At 39.5% G+C, this 24,827-nt stretch overlaps 1 protein-coding gene across 1 annotated transcript in view; it reads left to right on the top strand.

The window, feature by feature from the left end:
* The window catches only part of ADGRV1 (adhesion G protein-coupled receptor V1), a 565,763-nt gene extending 545,566 nt beyond the window's left edge, over positions 1-20,197 (top strand). The window contains exons 88-90 of the mRNA XM_060009164.1: positions 7,442-7,633; positions 10,021-10,198; positions 19,744-20,197. Coding sequence (XP_059865147.1) covers positions 7,442-7,633; positions 10,021-10,198; positions 19,744-19,862 — 489 coding nt within the window. The 3' untranslated portion in view covers positions 19,863-20,197. The remainder of the gene's footprint in view (positions 1-7,441; positions 7,634-10,020; positions 10,199-19,743) is intronic.
* Positions 20,198-24,827: the final 4,630 nt, after the last annotated feature.

Below are 24,827 nucleotides of genomic sequence, written 5' to 3'. Positions count from 1 at the left end.
ATTATTCTGCAGACTCTAGGTATTTCCAGTGCCTGTGGCAGAGATTTCTCAGAGTAAACCAAAAATGGTTCAAATTATTTTTTAAGTACTTATAAATATAACAATATTTAAATAAATAGTCATGGTACAATTTAGCATTTTTGTCATTTAAGTTAAAAACATTTTTCACATTCAAAGCTTAATCCAACTTGAATCCCTTCTCCACTTTTTATTAAAACCTTTAAAAAAAATTATCCTCAGATTCCAAACCTCTTCTCCATTATTTAGTTCCATCCCAGTACTGTCATGACCACTTCCAGCCTTCTCTGCCCCTCAATCCTACCACCAACTCAATTTGTACTTCTGAAAATTTTCTTATCTAGGAACTCTCAAAGCAGGGTGTTGGTGGGATCAGGGGTTTGTGTTGTTGTAACTTAAAAAAAAAAAAAAACCTTAATTTTCAGTTCCTTCTATCTTGTCAAAAATAGTCTGGCTCCTGATAAGTAGTATCATGATTGATTAGCACTCCATGCTTTGAAACTTAACAGAAGCATAAAGAACATTGAGAGTCTCTGTGATGAAGTCCTGTAGAACAAGTTTCAAGAAGAAAAGCTGAAGGAAAAGGGACCATACCATCTGGAGATGAAATTGCTTAGGCATAACCTAATAATTGTCTTTTGATTCATGAGTATTAATCTCAAAAAAGACTGACCAAATGTTTCTCCTGTCCATAAGTGACACACACAGAAATATGTTCTTAAATTGCAGATAGAAACTTCAGTTGTATAAAAGAAAAAATATCTTGTCTATGCTCTGGATATTGATGATAAAAAGAACACATAGAATTGTTGCTCCTAGGACTTAACAATATTTAGAATAGACGTCTTTCGAAGCCCCAACCTTGAAAGTGAAGCCCTGCTACCCAGATATTTCAGTCACAGACATGTCTGAAGCCAGCAGACTAAGTTAACTGAACTTCTGTTGACTCTCCTTGTTCTGAATAAATCGTGTCCCTTAAGTTAATAAGAAATTTTAGAAGAACTTGACATAACCCATGGTGAACACTAGGTAATTACTGATCCCATCCAAGTATTTTTAAGAGCAGTTGGGTGATAATTGTTCCCAGAGAGTTCTAAATGTTACAATTGCACTGATAACCAATGGCCATCAAGATGACTCACTTGTTTCCTTTCTCTGTATATTTAATGCACGTGTTAGATTGAAGATTCTTACTGTAAATAAGAACATTAACAAAAGCAACTTAAACTGTGAAAAATAAGAGCAGTTCAAAAAATATGAAGCGATGAGAAATGAAATTCCTCCTTTTCTCACACCTAAAAAAATGTACAAATGCATATACTGCATTTGTCTTTTCAATTCTGTCATTGGCATGACATCCAGTCTTTGCTGCTTAGTCACTGGTGATGCAAAACAGCAGTAGGTCAGCAGCCCAAGAGCTGTGTGAAGCCAAAAACAAGAAATCACAGAGACTTCACAGGGGTGTCTACCAAGGGAGAACAAAAGCAGAAGCTGTGAAGCCCTGTAAGGAGAAGTAGTCACAAGAAAAAGCAGCAGCATTATGCAAACCCAGTCCCAGCAGAGAAGGCAGAGACAGCCAGGAAGTCACCTGGGGATTCAGCACCAAACAAGCCTACCACCAGAGGGTCACAGACCCAGAAGAGCAGAGACCCAGCCAAGAGTGGATGCTTCACTCTCCCATAAGAGAGTCTTGGCACATGTAATGTATAAAACACAAAGACTGAGCCAAAACAAAATTTTATTGAGCAACTACCAAATTACCTAACTATAGTGAGAAAATTAGAGGACTAAAACGAACACTTGCCTGTCCCCACTCCATCGTACTCTCTCCCACTGATGAAACTTAAACACCAGAATTTCTTATTTAACAGATATTTCTTAAGCTCCTCCTGTGTGCCAGGGACCATGCTATAAACTAAAAAATACAACTGTGAGCTAACTGGACATAATCTCTTGCTTTCTAGGAGGTTACAATTTAATGAAAGATATTCTTTTTGTAATCCCAAATTTGTAATCTTTGAGTTGGAAAAAAAAAAAGCCTAATTTTAATGAAGATTTCATTCCTCTAAGTCCTTTCTCCTACATTGTTTTGTGCTCTTTCTTAGGCTATCCAAAAGATAGGTGGTTTTGATTAGGCCATTTGTAGGATTACACTGCCTATTTCTTAACTATTTTTCATAACAGAATTAACATATACCTGGAGATTTTGAAATTATACATTTTCCCTGGGTCTCCAAAAACAATATTCCTATTATTTTAATATCTTTGTGCTACAAAGTTTTAAAAACATAGAAAAGAAAAGCAGCATTAATAAATGGTCCCTGTGTCCATGTTCCCTTTATTACTAATATACTGACAAATTTGCTTAGACTTTTTTTTAATCATTATTATTTTTGGAAAAATGATAAATATTTATTATAAAGAATTGAAACAAATAATAAAAAGATTAAAAACTTTTAAAGTCACTTCAAACTTCATCCATAAGTAATCCTCATAACTATTAGGTGACTATAATGATGGCCAGGAATTTTCCAAATTTGTTAGTACAAACCACAGATCCAAACAGCTTAGAGAATCCCAAGCAAAGAAAAATATGCCTAGGCATATCATAGTCAAACTCTTGAAAATCTGAGTAGGAAATCATGAGGGCAGCTTGGGGATGTGAAGGGAACATTGTATTCAAGAAAATAATGATAAAAATTAATACCATTCTCATCAGAAACTCTGGAAACCAGAAGACAATGGAATGACGTCTTTAAAGTCCTATAACAAATGAGAAAACAAAACCTGTTAACCTAGAAATCTATGTCCGGTGAAAATATCCCTCTAACAGGAAGGTGCAGTAAAGACATTTTCAGGCAAAAGCTGAAAGAATTATTTTCAAAACATCTGAGCTTTAAGAAATCCTAAAGAGAACTTATGCAGGTTGAAGGGAAAGGGAAATGATATAAGAGAAATCCAATTATATGGAAATTAGTGGAGAACACCAGAAAGAGTAGGTCATTAAATATACAAGATCATTTAACAAATCATTCCTACTTTATACATATGTATGTCATTTTGTCTCAAAGACTATTGACTATTTTAAAGTAAAAATAACAACATTAAGTGAACATCATTTCAGGCATCTTTCTAGACATACTAAATATGATTGGATGCCTAATTATAAATAAAATTTAAATAATGTGACCATATTATAGTTGCTATAATATATTGGGTGGGCCAAAAAGTGCCTTTGGTTTTTTTAAGTAAAAATAAAAGACACATTTTTCATTTTCACCAAGAACTTTATTGAACAATGTATGCACTCTTTTGTTCTACTACCTTCTGCCATTTTTCAGGCAACTTCATAATTCCATCCTCCCAAAACTTTTTATCTTTTTGAGCAAAGAACTGTTCCAGGTGCCTTTTACAGTCTTCCAGGGAATGGAAATTTTTTCCTTTAAGAGAATTTTGTAAAGACCGAAATAAATGGAAATCCGAAGGTGCAATGTCTGGTGAATACGGCAAATGAATCAGAACTTCCCAGCCAAGCTGTAACAGTTTTTGCCTGGTCATCAAAGAAACATGCGGTCTTGCGTTATCCTGTTGGAAGATTATGCGTTTTCTGTTAACTAATTCTGGACGCTTTTCGTCAGGTGCCGCTTTCAGTTGGTCTAATTGGGAGTGGTACTTTTTGGAATTAATCATTTGGTCTTCCCGGAAGGAGCTCATAATAGAGAACTCCCTTCCAATCCCACCATATACACAACATCACCTTCTTTGGATGAAGAACAGCCTTTGGTGTGGTTGGTGGTGGTTCACTTCCCTTGCCCCACAGTCTCTTCCGTTCCACATTGCCGTACAGTATCCACTTTTCATCGCCCATCACAATTTGTTTTAAAAACGGAATGTTTTCATTACGTTTCAGTACAGAATCACATGTGGAAATATGGTCAAGAAGGTTTTTTTCGTTTAACTTGTGTGGAATCCAAACATCAAAGAGATTCACATAACCAAGCTGGTGCAAATGGTTTTCAGCGCTTTTTATCGGTTATATTTTAATATCTAGACTGATTCAATTCTTTGTGTTTTAATGGCTAGTGAGACACTATCACCAGCATATTTTTATCACATATAATAACTCTTTGCCAGAATCTAAAATAAATACTAGAAATAGAGGCCATGTGGAGTCAATATGTCAGGTTGCTGAACACATCAGGTCAGGATTGCTGAGAGCTCTTGCTGTGTGGGTGTGTCCATGCTCACTGTTCTGTCACACTAGCTCCAACTGGCTGTGCATGCAGGCCAGCATTCAGAATGCAGACAAAATAATGAACTAATATTTCACTTTATTTAGAGACATAAAAGTAAAGGAATGAGCCTGGGCAGCTGTTAAATGGGTTCATTTAGTGCATTTGATAGTTTAACCACTTTTCTGTAACCTGAAGAAATTATGGGATGGGAGAGGCAGAGACAAAAAAGACTGCTGCCTAAGACTGTGCCTTTAGTTACAGTTTGATACCTGGTTTAACCCTCCTCTGAGATCTTTTTACAAGTCCTGAGAAGCTTAACTATTCTTACTTAAGGGCTGTATCTTAGTCCTCAGAGGGGATAGTCAGATCAGTATGAAGCCCTGAGACTTCACTTCCTTCAGAGATAGGCAGCTTAATCAGCTTCCCATTTTACCCACTTCTCCTCTGCCATCACTTCTCGGGTAAATTTGGCAAAGGGCAATGTTGATTCTTTCGCACCTCATATGGAACCAACATAAATTTTTGAGATAGGCAGCCAAAATCTTCTGTACTTATTGGCTCCTTCAGATGTTAAGAGTATTTATTAACTCCTTTAGATCATTTTGGTCTCGTTTGTGTCTCTGCTAATAGGTTTAAATTCCTGAATCAAAAGGAATCCAAGGTTGGCCAATCCAGATACAATCTAACTAAAGACTTTTGAAAGCATTTTTCATCATTGTAAGTAGGAGACCCAACAAAATAATCAAAACAGCAATGCACAGAAAGAACTTCCTTCTCTGTAAGCTTTCACTAAATAAGGAAAAGGAAGGACAGATGAATTATATACGTCCTGCTTCTGGAACAGTTAACCTATTATTTTGTAGGATATTGTCGTTGTGAGCAACTTGGGAGTAGCAGGCAATGTTCTATCCTTGCATCTCATTATCTGGCAGTGCACATAGGGGTGGTCTGCAGATTGGATTGAATAATTGAGATTCTAGATTCTCTCTTAAAATTCTTTCACGGAACATCATACAAAGGAGAGCCTGAGATTTAATATACAGCGTTTGGAGTAGGGACTTGTTTTTACTGTGAGGTCAGAAACCTCCACAGCTGAGTACTTTGGATAATGAAGGTCCTTTTTCTATATTCGCCCAGCCTGGGCTGGGCACAGGCAAATGTCATACAATCTGCGTTTAAACATTCTTTTCTTTCCATTTTAACAGTGTTTATGTTTCCTGGCACACATCTAAAAGATTCAGAATATTTACTATATATGTAAATATGCTTTTAAGGAAAAAAAAAACATGCAGTTTTCACATGCAAGTTGTTTTCAGCAGACAGTTCCTTCTCTGAAACACAAAAGACTAGATATAAAAACAAACAAGAGAGAAGTGCTGTTTTAACAAATGGATCCTTGGAGATGGATTTTTAGGACTTTTTTTTTTTCCTGATCCAGCTTTTACCCTATCACTTAGTAACGCTAAGAGAAATCCTGAAATAAATCGGTGACATTCTCACAGTTTTTAAGGCTGACAGTTTAATTTTTTTCCTGTTTTGTCTGTGGCCAATATAATTAGGTCATACCCATGTGAAAAATTACTTGTACAAGAAAAATTTTGGATGTGTATGTTTTCAGGAAGATTTGTTTCTGCTAATGTACATGACATCATTTGCATGTGAAAGTAATTCACTTACCCTACATAATTTAGAATATTAATGTTGTTTCCAAAAAACCAAAACGAGCCCAATTCAAAAGGAAATGAATGTTTCTGTTACTAATTTTATATCATGGTTACATTTTAAATGTAAATGGTTACATTTTAAAATATTTTTAGCAGGTAAACCACTGATTTTAAAACATATTTGTTAATTACATAGACTGGAAGCCAACTCAGGAAGGGGTCATTCCAGTAGAAAGAGGAGAAAGGCCTAATTTATAACAGTATTCCAGAAATGGCAACAGAGATCAAATGCTAGCATTCCTACCTTGCAGACTGTCCTCTAATTTCATTTTACATTAAAAGTTAGTTGTAATTCTTGTGCCTTGAGGATTTTCTAATAGACTTTTTACTATTTATACCAGCAGATACAAGTTTTAAGCCCACAATATTGTTTGCTTTACTGCTTCTACACTGCCAGAAATATTAGGAGATACGGGAGAATGCAAACTTAAAAAAAAATGACCATACTTATTTGTGTTTTATGAAGATCTTGACATTAACTCCTTTTTTTCTTTAACAAGCTGAGTGTCTTGCTTTCATTTTTGTGGATTAATTTAAAAATTTTAGTAATTAAGGAGATTCTTATTTGCTTCCAAAACTTAAACACCAGGATTAACAGACACAAAAGTCACAATTTAACATATTTTATTGGCTGAGTGTAAAGGTCAAAATTACCAAGCTTTGTAGAAGCACCATTAGAAGTATACAGTAGATCCCTTGTAGAAATCATGAAGGAAAGCCAGTGTAGGCAGTGTCTGGAACACAACTGTAAAATGTGAGTTGCTCTCTGTGACGGAAGCAGAGCAATTGTCAAGAGTTTGACTAGATTGCAAAAGAATTTAAAGGGCCTGCAGATGTTTAAGAATGCACAAGATAGCTTTGTCATTCTCATGTAACGTTTACTGAGAAGCAAGGCATGCTAAATATTAAGCAATCCATATTGAGTCCCTACCCAGCGATTTTATTTCCAACTGAGATAAGTAGGTGAGATATTTAAACAGAATTAGAAGGCTTAATTAGTGCTGCCCTTCCCTGAGTCGCCAAGGTGGCTGGAGCATTACTCCCCATTTTGCTAAGGAAAAAAAATGAGATTAAGTGAGATAGGTGGGAAAAGATAGTAACTTTTCAGAAGGCAAGAGGTTTGCCCTCTAAAACAAAATGTACACAGCTAATCAGATATACTTCTGCAATTCTGTTTTCATGTATTCGTAGAGCTGGATTCAGTTACTGATGTTCTAACCAAGAAAAAAAAAAAAAGACTTCTAAGTGAGAGAGCAGTTTTCTCAAATGACACTGAAGAACTTTTGTGACATTCAGAAATTTACAGGGGCCTGTTGGTAGACTTCGAACATGTTCTGTCATTCCCAGCTTTGGGTAGCATTTGGAGAACACTTGTAGAAAATCAGCTATGCTTACAATCATGTTTATTCTTTAGCTATGGTAGCAGGACTTCCTTTAATATGCTAGTGTTCTCTTCTTTTGCAGGGACTGTACGTTTTTGTGGTTTATTTCATTCTGCACAACCAGACGTGTTGCCCTATGAAGGCCAGTTACACAGTGGAAATGAATGGGCACCCGGGACCCAGCACAGCCTTCTTCACACCCGGGAGTGGAATGCCTCCTGTTGGAGGGGAGATCAGCAAGTCTACCCAGAATCTGATCAGCGCTATGGAGGAGGTGCCTGCCCTTGCCCTTTCTCCTTCTCTGTTTCTCTCTCTCACTCTTTGATATACAACCTTTCCATTTTATGGAGTACAAGTTAAGTGGTGCCATGTAACTTTCAAATCCTTTTCCTACTGACATTCTCTGATCTCTGGTATTTGCTGTGCTCACCATGGTATCATGTCTGTTATCTAATTCTTTTTCCTCCTTGCTTTGTGAGCTCTATTAACCAGCAGTTTGTACCGGGAAATCAGAGCTCTTTCTTCAAAAGCTTCCTAATTGGTTACGGCAGTGACTGAATCTGCTTCAGAAATGGTTTTTCAAATACTGTTTCTTCCTGAAAATATTTTCACAGCTCTCTTCCTTTACTCATGCCAATCCACTACTTCAATCCCAACAAAAAAATAAACCTCCCAATGTTCTCCCTCCACGTCATTTTGGCTTCTTGTGTCTAAATCACATTGCCACCAACCTCTCAGTAGTGCCACCCATAGCATTGGTACCACTGCTTGTATTTTGAAACATACCTGAAGACATTTGTCCAGGAAGAGATGGTAAACAGGTCCCTGACAATTTCTGCAGTGCCTGAGTTGTGCTTGCCTACCATTCCTTACACAGCCCATGTTAGTGTCTCTGTATGAAGGAGCCAAGGGGAACAGTATTTGTGTTTGCATCCTGAAAAATGGCAGGAAATCAAAGTGCATATGTCTGAAAAGAAAACAGTTTATACATAGTTAAGTAGGTAAATAGATAATCTACCTGCTCAGTGATATTTTTTTTGTCTTCCGTGTTAATTTAGAAAGTAACTTTATTCATGTCAGGCGAAAATTAAGGTAAGTGATCACAAATAAAATACCATATTTAAAAATCTTGATATGTGTTTAGTACCCTAAAGGGTTCAGCAATCTAGCACCATTTCTATATCCCATAAGCTCTTAAAACTGAATTATTTTCACATCCCAGGTGATAACAATAGAAACAGATATTTTTAACATCAGCAGTGTGGGAGTAAATCTTTAAAATAATGGTTTTTGTCTCTTTACTTGGCTACCCAGTTTAGCATTTGTCTAGATCGAGACTATACATTAGCCATTAGCCATGTATGTCTGTTTAAATTTAAACTAGCCACAATTAAATAACAATAAAAATTCACTTCATCAGGGCTTCCCTGGTGGCGCAGTGGTTGAGAGTCCGCCTGCCGATGCAGGGGACACGGGTTCGTGCCCTGGTCCGGGAAGATCCCACATGCCGCGGAGCGGCTGGGCCTGTGAGGCATGGCCGCTGAGCCTGCGCGTCCGGAGCCTGTGCTCCGTAACGGGAGAGGCCACGACAGTGAGAGGCCCATGTACCGCAAAAAAAAAAAAAATTCACTTCATCAGTCACCCTGGCCACATTCTAGTGTTCCATAGCCACATATATCTGGTAGCTACCATAATGGAGAACAAATGTCTAAAACATTTGTGGCATCACAGTGCTATACTGAACTGTATTGAACCATCACTGTGTTGAACAGTGGTAGTCCAGATGTTCCACTTCTTCGTAAAATCCTTTAATGTTTCATGTTCTCTCAGATTTATTTCTCCAGCACTCAAATCATTTTTCTCAGTGCAAGGCATCCCCGCAGTGTCTCAGAGAACCTTATATTGGGAGGCAGCAGCTGTGACAGTTCAGTTCCTGGCCTGAGCCACTACTTAAATGTTCACTGGGAGTGGAGCGCAGTGGCATACCCTAAAGTGTGCTCTGCATTCCTCAGCGGCTTAGAATTGGCCTTGATCCAGCTGTCAATGAGGCACTGGCAGAGACATTCCAGAAAGCCACGCAGAGAAGGGAAAGCATTAGGAAAGGAAAGATTAAGGGGTGTTTACCAGTAACCACAAGGGAAGCAAATACATTTACTCATTTCAAGATAGAATTATCTTTTTAATCATTTAATTTTTAAAAAGGAGGACTTTAGCATTCTATCAAAGAGCTTTTCTTTTCAATTCAGTATATCCTCATAGATAGCTACTATACTTAAAATTATATGTTGTATCTTAAAGATTTAGGAGGGTTCTCCAGTTCTTATATTTTTAACAGCTTTGTTTGCACATATTCTATGAAAAAATTTAACGTACTGATTGGGTTAAAAAATAATTTTCTTCTTCCACGCATGACAGCTTAGAAATCTACAAGTAATCCTCGTAGAGAAATTGTTTAGCATCACCAGATTAGACTGTCTCATGGAGAGACATACTTTTCTAAGGAACAAAGGTAAAATGAAAGGTCAATTCTAAACAGTTCAGCGGCCCTTTCACTTAGTCTTTGTAATGAGATGCAGAGATAAATAGCTCATACAGATTTCAGGGTAAGTATGTATGTATTCATATTATGGTTTCCTTTTCTCCCAACCCCCACCCAAAAAGGTGCCACCTGACTGGGAGAGAGCATCCTTCCGACAAGCCAGCCAGGCCAGCCCTGACTTAAAGCCAAGCCCACAGAATGGCGCCACGTTCCCTTCCTCTGGAGGATATGGCCAGGGGTCACTAATAGCCGATGAGGAGTCGCAGGAGTTTGATGACTTGATATTTGCATTAAAAACTGGTATGTGAACCCACAGACCCCCTTGGAAGTAGGCACTCTCGCTATGCTACAATTTGTATCTTCTTCCCATGAAGTTGCAAAAGTACAATCAGTCACCCGTACCACATCCCAATTCTCATGACCCATTCCTAATCCCAGCCGAATTCTAGGATATTTTGTTCTTGGCACCAAATATGAGACAACCTAAAAATAATTGACAATTTGCTTTTAAGAAAAAGGAATACTCTAACCAGATGTAACTCTCTCTGCACTGGAATCTTGCTAGAACACCAAGATACTGCTGAGTCATAAGAATCTGGTAGTGATCTCCCTGAGAGAGTGTTGCCTCTGACCTACCAAAGAGAATTTCTTATGGAGTATCTTTGGAGCAGAAACTTTCAAAGGCAACATAATGGGCCTCATATAGTTCTACAGTTTTCAAAGTGCCATCATATATATAGTATTTCATTGGCTCTTCCTATACGTTCAACTCCACTCAACCTGTGACCCCAATGGAGAGTTGTTTTCAAATCAAATATGCAACTTTTTTCTTTTCTTTTTTCCCTCAGAAAAATGTTGAACTGTCACTGTTAGAAAAAGTTCAGTGAACTTTTTCATTTCTAGATGTACAAACATGCAAGAAGATGTGTCCGTGCTCAGATGAACCTATTGAAATAGTTATTCAAAAGTGCATGCTACTATATATATATTCCCATGTCAGATCAGTGCTTGGCAGTTGGTAAACCTTTTGTAGATGTTGTTGGAGAATGAATGAATGAATTCATTTCATGAATGAGTGAAAGAAAAATGAAACTTAGAGTTTGCTTGGAGGAGTAGACATTAGATAAACATGACATAAAGAAGAGTAAAATAAGTAGTGGAAAGAGTTATTAATTATTGAGAATTCAAGGAAATGTTTTTAAAAACCTGCTCAGCTGATTCTTGAAGATATATAGAGCTTAAGTAAGTAAAGAGTGGAAGAAAAGCATTGCAGACTGAGGGAATAGAATTAGCCAAAGCCCAGGGCTGCAGGTGCATGACCTGCTTGGGGAGAAGAAGCATGCAGTGTGGCTGGGAGGGAGGGTGAGTAAAGCCAGGCAGCAGGAGAAAAGCCCAGAAAGTAGTTTACCTACATTGTTAATAAGTTACTGTAGTTCCTCCACTGGGTTTCAGCAAGCACCCTCCTTGGGATATTCCTAGACATCCTTGGTGAAAGGATCCCCTGACCAAGTATATTTGGGAAACTGCAGAGATTCACAACTCACTTGAGCATTTTAGCAGCTCTAAAAAGTCCTAGAGTAAAGAAAACCACTTCACTTAATTTAACTTGGGGCTTCCAGAATACATTTAGTGATAGATTCATTTGGGGGAGCAGAAGACTTCCTGATACCCTGCATAATATTAAAATGCTCTTCAGATGCCATGCTAAGGGATGGGATTTTTATAGAACTCAGTGAGCCATCGAGGTTTTTGAGGAGAGGCACAACATGTTCCCACTGGTTTTGAGGCAAAATAACTCTTAGGGAAGTCTGAAGAATAAATTTAGAAGCAAAATCAGAAAGGCTGAGAGGTGTTTACCATGGTCCCAGGGAATAAGGTTTAGACCTCAAATCTGGTGAGTGGAAAGAAAAAGGACAAGAAGAATGCTGAGGAAACACTGAGAGGACAGTCACCAAAGGCTCCTGCTTCTCACCTAGGTGACTGAGGGATCATACATAGAGCATTTGCTTGTTTATTTGTTTTCAAGGGGAAACTGATGAGTTCAGACTTGGATAATTTGATCATTCTGCCTGGTGGCTCTTCAGGAGTCAAGTTGGGATCTTTGGCGAGGGATCGGGGTTGGAAGTAATGGTCTGAAAGGCATCATGCAGAGATTACATTTGAAGCTATGGGGATGAATAAATTTAGTCTGGAAGAGTGGAAGCTAAGAGATGAGAAGAAAAGAAGTGAGGGAGGGAGAGGGAAGAAGGGAAAACACGAGAAAGGAAAAGGAACAAGAAGAACATCTGAGATGATACCTACGTTTAAGCGTAAATAGAAGAGGGTCCCACAGAGGACACTGTAGCATGGTCAGCATGAAAACTGGAGAGAAGAGTTTCATGAAGGAGGAAGGAACAACTGTATAGAATGCCCATTCGAGCTAGGACTGAAAGGGGGCTTTCAGATTACAAATAGTTCCCAGGGTAGATTATGTCCCCAGCACTGCAATGCAGTGAGTTGATGTTACAGCACTGGAAGCATAAAATGAATTCTTGCGACGTAATTAAATTAGATCTGGGTCCTATATATATATAACAAGTACTAAATGCCTTCCATTCCGGAATGTATGGAATGACTTACTTACTTATAGACTGAGTTTAGCATTCCTTAGAGTTCACTAAACTCTTTAGGAAGTAAATACTTTAAAAGACCACAATAGCAGTCTCTAACACTGGCCCCCTCTATTTTTAGAAAAGGTACGATAATAATCAAGTTCCACCCCCTAGATGCTTTCCATCATACAATATGGTCAAATCAAAGGAGCAGTCCACCTGCCACTCCATCCACAGTGGAATTCACAATTGATACATAGGCCAGATGTGGACCAACAGGGAGTTTTATTTGACCTTCATTGCACTTTAACAATTTTTTGTGGCAAAATTTTAAAATTCAGAGATATCCTGTAAAAATCCAGAATATGTTTTTTAAAAAAAATCTACCAATAGAGTGCTTAAAATCTAACACAACACTGCTTGATTGGAGCTGAGTAATGGCTGCCCCTTTAGACAGGACATGAGCTCTTTAGTTTGTCCAGTGCCCACCAGACGACCTGTGTCAATGATTTACGTGAGCCTCCCTGGCACCTGTGATGTTTGAGTTTGCAAACCTTGACCTATCTCAGGTCCACCTTAACTGCGGGCCACTCCAAGTCAACTACTGGGAACAGTGGGACTTCCAAGTCTTTTTCATCTGAACCCCTAAACAACTTTGAAAAGTTATATTACCCTTTGCATATATCTAAATAAACATCCAAAGGTTTTCATAAGTTTAAATAGAATCAAACAATGTCATTTCTATTATAAATTTTAGGGTTTAAGGGCCTAAGTACCAGAGCAATTTGATACCCACTGCTATTCATTTTATTTTAAATATGTACAAGAAAGCTTTTCTTTTACATTTGGGGATTTTACACTATGCTCTTTTCTCTTTGAACTTGTATTACCATTCTACTCCCAACACAGAATTTTATCCTAATGTAATATATTTTATGTTTGAAATTCATTTAATTGGTATAAAATAGAAGCCCTTGTCCCAAAGCCACTCATGGACTTGTTTTTCCATTTGAATTTTAGCCATATTGAATTCCTTAAAGCAAAAAAAAAGGACACAAAGGAAAACACTTGACCTTTTTTCATTTTTAAAATAAATTATCTTTCTATGAGAAATTCACATTTCACTCTAAAAAGAGGACATCATATCTTTCAATTAGTTGTTCTTGAAATGCATCAGCCTCTCCACAGGCAAATGAGACACTCAGTTCTAGACTAGTGATGCCATGGTTATTATTAGTTATTTTAATAGAACTTTCCAATGTATCATCAGTGTCCCCAACCAGGACTGTGGGAGAATGAGAACAGTCACCCTGGGACAGCCTCCATTTAGGAAAGAGGAGAAGGTAGAGAGCTAACTAGAACAGATTCAGCCTACACAGAGTGTGAGTCCAGGATGGAGGGGCATGTATTCTATTTACATCCCTAACAAGAAGTGTTTTTTTTATTTTAATGTAATAAAAATGATTTTTTATTTTAAATGTATTCATTTTTAAATCATGGCATTTTTATGTTGATCCAAAGCTGACAAGACTCTAGAAAATGTCAAACTGGGAGCCTGTTGGGCTTAGAAACAGGGTGTTTTTCCACAGGGGCTTCTCCCAGAGGGACTAATCTGATTCTCCATCATCCTTAGTCCCTTAACTTCCTTATTTTACCTCAGACCAATGACACTAAAGTCATGGTAAACGTTTCCCTACTGGAAACGTTTTGTTTGTTTTTTTGTTTTGTTTTTTTTATTTTTGGCTGCGTTGGGTCTTCATTGCTGTGCACGGGCTTTCTGTAGTTGTAGCGAGTGGGGACTACTCTTCGTTGCAGTACACAGGCTTCTCACTGCAGTGGCTTCTCTTGTTGTGGCACGTGGGCTCAGTAGTTGTAGCTCGTGGGCTCTAGAGCGCAGGCTCAGCAGCTGTGGTGCACGGGCTTAGTTGCTCTGTGGCATGTGAGATCCTCCTGGACCAGCACTCGAACCTGTGCCCCCTGCATTGGCAAACGGATTCCTAACCACTGTGCCACCAGGGAAGCCCAAATTTGGAAAGATTTTGATTTTTTTTTTTCCTCAGAAGAAGATTGAAGGAGTATGACCTTTGTATCACGTCCGCATTTTAAAAGGCCATAGAAAATAAGAATGGGCTCAAAGAGGGTTCAGAGAGCTCTGTGTTGGAATCCTAGCTCTGCAGTCAACTACCTGTGTGACTTTCAGTAAGGAACTCAACCTTTCAGTTTCCTCATTTATCAAATGTTCTTTTTTAAAAATTTTATTTATTTTATTTATTTATTTTTGGCTGCATTGGGTCTTTGTTGCTGCACGCAGGCTTTCTCTAGTTGGGGCGAGCGGGGTCTACTATTCCTTGCAGTGTGTGGGCTTCTCATTGCAGTGTCTTCTCTTGTTTGCGGAGCACAGGCTCGAGGAGCGCAGGCTTCAGTAGTTGTGGCATGCAGGCTCAGTAGTTGTGGTGCATGGGCTTAGTTGCTCTGCAGCATGTGGGACCTTCCCGGACCAGGGCTCGAACCCGTGTCCCCTGCATTGGCAGGTGGATTCCTAACCACTGTGCCACCAGGGAAGCCCATCAAATAAGTGTTCTTATTGTAAGTTTTCATGAAGTTTGGAGATTGTCTATGTGAAAATTCTACCGCAGTGTCTGGCAGAATTTAAATTCAGTATGTGGTATAAATTATTTGTTGGGTTCGATTTGTTGTTATGTTTAAAAACAGTTTTAACTATTCATAATGTGTTGTGTAACACCTGGGTGTTCACTGCACCATAACTATTGAGTGAGGGAGGTTCGTGCTTGAATGTGTGCCAAGGAGTTTGAAATTTATTCTATAGACAAATATGAACACGTGAAACCTGTGGGACAAAGAAGTCACACGAATAGAGCTGCCCCCATAAGAGGCTGTAGGATGTAAAAGACAACACCCTACGTCTGGGGTCAGAAGTCCAGTTGGGGGACTTCCCTGGTGGTCCAGTGGTAAAGAATCTGCCATCGAACACGGGTTCGATCCCTGGTCAGGGAACTAAGATCCCACATGCCGCGGGGCAATTAAGCCCACGTGTCACAACTACTGAGCTCGCGCTTCAACTAGAGCCCACATGCCACAGACTACAGAGCCCACACGCCCTGGAGCTCACACCACAACTACAGAGAGAAAACCCACACACCACAACTACAAAGAGAAAACCCACATGCCACAACTACAGAGAGAAAACCCGCACACCACAACTACAGAGGAGCCCACGCACCATAAGGAAGAGCCCACACAACAAAAGATCCCACACGCCTCAGCGAAGACCCCACATGCCTCAACTAGGACCCAACACAGGCAAACAAAGAAAATTTTTTTAAAAAAATTTAAAAAGAAAAGAAGTCCGGTTGGATATCTTCATTCTGTGACTTCCCTGCTGTGTGACGTGGGCAACTCAGTGAACACCTCTGATCCCCATTCAGTCCCTATGTCTGTAAAACAGGACTAATAATCATGCTTTCCTAATTAAAGCATGTTTGAAATGTTGAGGAAAGGAGAGATTCTAGATGAATGTGAATTATTACTTGTAGTTCCTTTGACATTGCCCGTTCAGTCTACCAAGGGGGAGAGTTAACTGTTAATCACAGTTGCTGGATTTTTCGTGAATTTTTGGCTTAAAATTTAAGCATGAAAATACCTTGCAGAAAATCAGGATACTTACTGCCAAATACCTTCCTAGACCATTGAATGAATTACAAAGAGACAAGAAACCTGGGCTGTGTTCCCAGTTCTGCCGTGTTATACTTGTATGTAGAATGTGTCCTTTCTGAGTCTCAGCAAGGGATTAGGATTTGGGTATTGTGCATTTATGTCAACTGCGAGGAAATTGAAAAGGAGGACGAGGTGGATCATACAGATGTGGTGACTCAGGGGAGGCTGTATCTAGAACTTGCTGACATCTTCCAGGGCTCTGGGCTACTGAACAAGCTGGTGACACCCAGTCGCTTGTAAAGCTGCACCCCACATTGAACCTTCCAGCCCAGTGTGCTTCGTCCCTCACAGTCTGCTCAGCAGGCTCTTAGTTCAGAACTTCTAGTGTGCTTTGTCTCCATGCTGGGCAGGTGCTTATGCATTCCTAGTGGCATTTAGAGCAGGCCAACCTTGAAATCAGAGGAAGTCGGTGCTCATTTGTTCATTAAACCCCACTCTTCCCTGGTGCTAATGCTGGGGTCCTCTCTGTTTCTCTGTAGTTGACCCCATATTGGGCAACTCTGTTACTCACCGAGATCTAAGCTGCTATAGGCCTCAGGGCCTCAGTCACCTTCTCTTTATAAAATGGCAATGTGTCACTGGTCCACTTGGAGGTTCTTCTAAGTCAGACAGTTCCTCTGCTTCCCTGGCAGAGAAACATGGGCCCTTTGTCCTTCAAAGGCAGTGTGGCAAACTCAAATGTTACTCACATGTAGGGTCAAACACCATAACTGATTCAAGAGAGCTGATAAAAAACAGCGGCATACCAAAAGGTAGTACCTGGTCCATGTTTTGGTGGTTGTTGTTTTATATAATCCAGAAATACAGGCCCAGTGTTGCCTTGTCTTCTGCTTTTTAAAGAGAAACCCCAAATCTGATTTTTTATTTTAAATGTATTCATTTTTAAATCATGGCAACTAACTAAATTTTTGAATATACATTGTCATTGGTAATATGCTAGTTCTTAATTGAGGAAAGAGTTCACAGGTGTTTGCCATGTTTTGCTTCATGACTTACATGTACATTATATATAGAGGTACCCTACAATTTATCATCCATACCAGGACAATTCAAGAGAGTAAAAGGGATGGGATTAATAATTTTTTCAGGTATAAACTAGGACATTTCTTTTCAAATATTGCATCCTCCAGCTCCCTGCTTGAAGGAATAGTGAAAGAAGTATTTGTGAAAGGGTGTGGAAATGGGCCTTGACGGATAGGTAGGAAGACGCTCAGGCTGGATTTACATGGCACTGCAGGACCAGTCAAGAGAAATCACTTTGAGAAAGCTCTCCAATGGGCAAAAGTTGGAATATGTCTATCTGGTGAGGTCCAGCCGGGTTAGGAGTATCTTGAAAGGCAAGGCAGAGGGTTCCAGGCTGACGCAGTTGACAATAGGAACTAATGTTTGTTCTTGAGAAGGCAGTGGAATGCAGAATGGATCAGAGGAACAGAACAGGCAATACAAATGGAAGAGGAATTTTCAAGAACTAGGATGCAGAGCATAATTTATTAATACACTGAGCAAACATTTACTGAACACTCACAGTGTGCTGGGCACTGTCCTATTAGCTAAGAGACATAATCCAATGGGAGAATCTGAAATTTTAAAAGAGAATCATCATGTTTCCAAGGGTAGCAGAGGGGATACTACCTGAGTTGATAATTTATAGGAAGAGTGGAAGCAGCCAAGCTAAAGCATTGAGGGGGCAGGGAAAGAGCATCCTAGGCAGAAATGCTTGAATAATAACACGGTGGGGAAAGGGAGTGACCAGCAGCTCTAGTGAGACATTAGGCTAGAGAGCAGGCAAGAATCAGGTGGATCGTGCCTTGAAGCTGGGCTGAAGACAAGCCCTCCAGAGGTCAGACCGCAGGAGGAGATGCAAAAGAAAGCAGAATAGCTTTGGAAAGGGTCAACAGAGGACTTCCCTGGTGGCGCAGTGGTTAAGAATCCACCTGCCAATGTAGGGGACACGGGTTCGAGCCCTGGTCCATGAAGATCCCACATGCCGCGGAGCAGCTAAACCCATGTGCCACAACTACTGAGCCTGCACTCTAGAGCCCACGAGCCACAACTACTGAGCCTGCACTCTAGAGCCCGTGAGCCACAACTACTGAGCCCACGTGCCACAACTACTGAAGCCCACACACCTAGAGCCTGTGGTCCACAACAAGAGAAGCCACTGCAATGCGAAGCCCGAGCACCACAAGGAAGAGTAGCCCCCGCTCGCCACAACTAGAGGAAGCCTGTGCGCAGCAACGAAGACCCAACGCAACCAAAAATAAATAAATAAATTTATTTAAAAAAGGAAAGAAATAAAGAGTCAACAGGTCAGTGGATGAGTGGATGAGATGGGCCAGTGCAGTGTCAGAGAAACAAAGCCAGGAAATGGGGTTTCAGCAGCAGCCTTTAACAGAGAGAGGGTGGGAAGGACAGAGACCCAAAAGAGGGAGGGTTTGGCTAGAAAAAGGTCATTAGTGGGCTCGTGCTTCCATCTCCGAACAGGTTAAGAAGAAGCTAATCCACTATCTTCCCATAGCTACTAACTGCAGAATTGCCTTTCCTACATGTCAGACAGATAGGGAAGTCTCAGCTGCCCAGGCAACTGGTTTTTCACTTCCCTTCTTGTTTGCAGTCTTGTGCCCAGCAGAGGGGGTGGGGCTGGGAACTGTAATCTCTGGTGATTCAGCCAACAGCACACCCTGTGACCACATACCTAGTCCGTGTGTGTTTGTGTGTGTGTGTGTGTGTGTGTGTGTGCATGAGAGAGAGAGTGTGTGTGTGTGTGTGTGTTTATGTGTTCCTCTGCACATTACAGAAGAAAACAACAAGGTGTTAGTCTAACATAGTGTCAAGTTTTCTGAATTATTCTGAGTTGTGAAAAAAGTAGTAAACAGTGGAGCGTCCTCAAAACAGAGACTCCAGGCGCTATCTTCAGTTAACAGCTAGCTTTGTGGGATTCTTGTGCGGATCTGTTTTGGCACTGTGTTACATAATTATTTTTATCTTAGGAGCAGATCTGAGTCATTGAGAGCCAGTGTCTTCTGGGCACTGATATGATACCAGGTGTTGTCAGTGCACAGTTTTCTTCTCGGATGCCTGCCACACTGAGTCTCAGCTGAAGGACTTACTAGGTTTGGTACATGTAGGGTTGGAGGTTATATGTTTTCTAACAGCAAATCCTACCCCCCTGCTGAAAAATTCTAACAACTTGCCTGATCTTTTTTATTTTAGTAATCCCCCCATTAAGAAATGCTATTCTTTGGAGTAAGTTATACCTGTCAGCCATGTAGAAACAGAAAAAAAGATTGAGAAGCCAAATTCATGTCTTTAGAAATTAATTTGTACTTATAAAAACTACCAAAAGGAATTTAAAATACAGTTTTATAATTGCTAGGTATTAATAATATTTATTCTAAATGTATAGCTCACTTTTTACTAATATAATAGAAGTAAACGTGTGTTGACTTACTGTAACTTGACCGTTAATTTGCTGGACTAATAGTTGGGCGTTTTGTGTTTATTCTTTTTCTATTGCAGGAGCTGGTATCAGTGTCAGTGATAATGAATCTGGTCAAGGCAGCCAGGAGGGAGGCACCTTGACTGACTCCCAGATCGTAGAACTCAGAAGGATCCCCATCGCCGACACCCACCTCTAGCACCTCAGTAACCATTAGAATGAGGGTACTTCCCTGTTTGTATTGGCTCTGTGCTAAAACTTTCTAAGTACATGCAGCCGTATAATAGGACTCTGTGAATTGTACTGGATGACTAACCCAGAGGTGATTGTTGTGTTTGGAATATAAATTACTTATCTTTGTGCAATCTGAAAATTAACTGCTATAATGAAAGACTGGATTGATTTGTATCAGTTAATAGGATTGGCATCTCAGTTAATAGAATGTACATATTCCAAGAGTATTAGTTGTTTTTTAATGATGCTACATGGCTAACATTGTTTAATAAAAGTAATAACAATCAATAAAAACCATAGAATCCATTTGGCATGACCCAGGCTCATTATTTATGAGGAAATACTGTGCCTGAGCAAAGAAACAAACTCTATCTAGATGATGTCCAGCACCCCATTTCTTCCCGCATTGATACAGGTGATCCAGATTTAAGACTTCACCTTCATTCCTAAAAACTGTAAAATGTATTGTCTGTTGATTTTGTACCTGAGTGTCGACGGAGTACTGTAGTTTACATAGTCTTTCATCAAAAGTATGTATTTCTGCTCATTATAAAATTAGGGATCTGGGGCTTCCCTGGTGGCGCAGTGGTTGAGAGTCCGCCTGCCGATGCAGGGGACACGGGTTCGTGCCCCGGTCCGGGAAGATCCCACATGCCGCGGAGCGGCTGGGCCCGTGAGCCATGGCCGCTGAGCCTGCATGTCCGGATCCTGTGCTCCGCAACGGGAGAGGCCACAGAAGTGAGAGGCCCACGTACCACAAAAAACAAAAAAAATTAAAAAAGAAATTAGGGATCTGAACATTTTCCAGAATGAATGTTCTGTTCCCGGTTAAAAATAACTCCATCAAGCATTTTAGTACAGCTAAGAAGAGGATCATCCAAACAGTGCAGAGTTTGTTTGGGAGAAATATTTCTTGGTTTGGATTTTTCAGTCTTTGTCTTGGAATGAGAAATCAGCAAGTCTGTCCTAGAACAAACCCTATTATGTTCAAGATGATTTCATTGACTATGGTTCCAGAGGAATCATTAAGAACAGAACAAGTTTGTTCTAAGAAAGCCTTTTTGACCTTTTATTTTTGAATTCCTAAGTATTTGGGGGAAAATCAGTAGTCATTTCAAGAAAAAATTTGAAAATCTGCCTAAGGGAAAATTTTGTTCTGTTAATCATTTCACTTAAAACCATAATTAAAACACCCAAGTGTTCTATCATCACTGTGAAGCATGGCTTTATTTTTTATAAAATAAGGTGGCATTACTGATCTTGATGAATTATAAAATGACTCTCCTTTCTTCTTCCTGTTGGTCCTCCCCTACTTCCATCTCCTCGTATATTAAGCTTTGATCAGTGACTTTTTAGGTAGGAAACAGAAGCTGCACAACAAAATCAAACAGCCTAAAAGACAAAGGCAGCATCATTGGCAGAGTTATAATCCTTTTTAGGAAGTTTAGAAATGGTGCTAATAAGATTGAATTTACGTTACATGACAAATAAGTTAGTGTCTCTCTCAACCTACAGCATTGTACTGTAGTCTCTTCCAAAATAAGAAGCAATTGATGGAATTGATTGTAAAATAAAAATTTAACATGAAAATTTTGAAATTGGTAATAAGCATTTTAAAATTGTTAATAGGTTTTAATGAATTTGAGGCTAAGATAATGATTACAGAAATGTGAGATTTCATGGTGTGGAATCCATGAGTCATAATTACTATAACTTTTTTTTGCAGATTCCTCGATTCCTATTTGTCACTTAAGGTAAAGTTATTATCAGCATTTTTGAAGTGCCTAAATGGATTATAACTACACCATAATGAATTCTCTAACAAAGACAATTGTCAGTAGCTATTTTCATTTCTACGTGTTGTCAGAATTTGGGAAAATCTGGCCAAAAACATGACCAATCACAGACACCTTTCTTATTTCAGCTTACTGAATTTCTATTGTTATCCCAAACGCCATCTTGATAAAGAATCAAAAGAAACTCCTGCCACTGATCAGCATGATTCTTTAAACATTAGAAGGAAAGGGCAAGATTTCTAGAAGCCGCAGTGCTAAAACAAATAAGCTTCATATTCCAACAGCAGCAATATTTTGCCATCCGGTTTCCTCTCAATGTAGAGTGAGATGGGACATCAGCCAGGGAAGGATAGTACCAGGTAGGAGGAAGCAGATCAAACCAAAGTCTTAAAAATGAAAACTCGAAGACTAGAACTAAAACACCTTGTGATCTTTGTTTTTCAGGAGGTTTTATGCTCCCTTTCTCCATGACTTTTTTTTTTTTTTTTTTTTTCCGGTACGCGGGCCTCTCACTGTTGTGGCCTCTCCCGTTGCAGAGCATAGGCTCCGGACGCGCAGGCTCAGCGGCCATGGCTCACGGGCCCAGCCGTCCCGGGGCATGTGGGATCTTCCCAGACCGGGGCACAAGCCCGTTTCTCCAGCATCGGCAGGCGGACTCTCAACCACTGCGCCACCAGGGAAGCCCCTCTCCATGACATTTTTAAAATAGCTTTATTAAGATAGAATTCACATGCAATACAACTCACCCATTTAAAATGTGCAATTTAGTGGTATTTGATTATATTTGATTATTGGGGGGTTTTACAATTAATTTTTATTGGAGTATAGTTGCTTTACAATGTTGTGTTAGTTTCTGCTGTACAGCAAAGTGAATGAGTTATACGTATACATATATCCCCTCTTTTTTAAAATTTCCTTCCCATTTAGGTCACCACAGAGGATTAAGTAGAGTTCCCTGTGCTATACAGTAGGTTCTCATATTGGGTTTTTTTAATTGTTGTAAAATATGTGTAACACCAAATTTGCCATTTTAGCCATCTTTAAATGTAGTTTTTAAATTCAGTGATATTAATTATACTCACAATGTTGTATAATCATTACCTCTATTTCCAAAACATTTTTATCACCCTCAGACAGAAACTGTGTATTCATCCCATCTCTTTGACATTTCCTTCCCTCTGTCAGTAGACACCTAATATTTCTTTGGGAAATGTCTCTGCTTCTGCACTTTTGTAACTATTTAAAATTTGTTTTTCTTGTTGCTTTAGTTTTTTTCTCAACTTTTTTTTTTTTTTTTTTTTTTTTTAAAAATGTTAAGGCAAAAAAGAAGGATTTTCCTAATTTGGATGCAAGTGCAGACAGGTATGCATTTGAGGTATGGAGCAGCAGTAGAGCCCACAGAATTCCAACCAAGACGGGAGCCTAGGCAAATGAAAATCATAGTAAGCAAAACACAGAACGAATTCCACCCTGGAACTGTATCTTTGTGTTGGCTTTCAATCTCTTGAGGTGTTTTAGGGTTTAATTAATACTTTCCATGGTTCCTAAATCTGACCAGAGAAGTTTAAATACGCAGTGGGGGTATGGCTGGAAAAAGAAAATGCCATTCAGGAATATAGCTCCCAAACAACTTAGCCTTGTGTTTACCAGCACTTAAGATCCACCTTGAGTTTAGCCTTAAGTACTCTGGGTAGATCGTTTGAGGGTAGGTCTCAATCAGATCGGTAGGTAATGTTGAGTTTTCAAAGCAGCTGGGTGGCAGAGTGGATCTCCTCTAGACAGCCTGACCTTGATAGGAACAGAGAAAGCAACATGGGAAATTCTGTGTTTCATGTGGTTTTTAATTGTTAATGGCATGGACTCAGTTCCCCAGTACTGCTCTAGCAGGATGTAAGTCAAAGGACCACATTGCCTATAAGTAACATATTTAAAGAATGGACCAAGTGACTGAGGCTTGGAACTCTTCCATTATCTTGAATCTCTTTTAGTCTAATTGACTAGTGAAATAAAGGTGAATGATATTCTTATTGGTAAGATTTAGTTGGTACATTGATGTTGTTATTCAATACATCTCACGTACCTAAACTTTTCACTCATAAAAATAATTTCAACATCATAATAGAAAACCAAACTCACCTTTGCAAAAATCTAGAAAGCCCCAGATGCTTTATTAAACTATAACACATACTAGCACATACAATGAATACATGCACAGTATTTTTAAGAAATAATAGCCCTGAGGGGGAAGAAACTTTACTTCTGTTGTGGTCTGTAACTATTCAAATCACCCTGACAAGTTTGGCAACCCTCTTAATTAAAAATTACTACACTGGAGATAAAAGAGTTTAACAATTATGGTTAATAAACATCTTTTACTTAAGTAACTTACATGGTTTCAGGAAAAGAAGCAAATGGAGAATAACTTTGTTGCCCATCATCTATGACAGTGGGATGCAGTTATCAAACACTGTTGCCATGGTCCTTGGGAGCACTATGGGATGCTTCAGTTCAGTGCCCAGCCTGCCCCTGCCAGGGACTCAGCAATGGGGCCCAATAGCTTAGGCAGTGCTGTGAGCACCAGGGTTAGTGCTGAAGTCCCTAGAAAGACTCAGCTCAAGGAAGCTGTTAGCATTTGCAGGGCATGAAATGGTATGTTAGTCCTGTGAGAAAAGATAAGTACTCACTGTTTTCTAACAGATAAAAGGATTCCAACTTAAGCAGAGTAAACTATGTTCTTCCCTGTGACTAGCCTTTAGGAGTCTGAGCAAAATCACAGATTTGATATTTTTTTAAAATTTAAGAATGTATTGATACCATTTGTTTTATAATAAGAATGAAGGGAAGAGGCAATGCAAATCATTTCAGTATCACTTATTTGATTATATTTATTTCAAAGGTAAGGGTGTATGCTCATGAGAGAGAGAAACAGAAAAGAAAAAGGAAGGAAGGGAGGGAGGGAAAGGAGGAAAAGAAAGAGAGATTGAAAAACGAATAAAAGAATTCTGGGAGGGCTTCCCTGGTCGTGCAGTGGTTGGGAGTCTGCCTGCCGATGCAGGGGACATGGGTTTGTGCCTCGGTCCGGTAGGATCCCACATGCCGCAGAGCGGCTGGGCCCGTGAGCCATGGCCGCTGAG

The sequence above is a fragment of the Delphinus delphis genome, chromosome 3 (genome assembly GCF_949987515.2).
Source record: "Delphinus delphis chromosome 3, mDelDel1.2, whole genome shotgun sequence".
NCBI classification, from domain to species: Eukaryota; Metazoa; Chordata; class Mammalia; order Artiodactyla; family Delphinidae; genus Delphinus; species Delphinus delphis.
The sequence above is the reverse complement of the archived record's forward strand: the minus strand, read 5'-3'. Positions and strand labels throughout refer to the sequence as shown.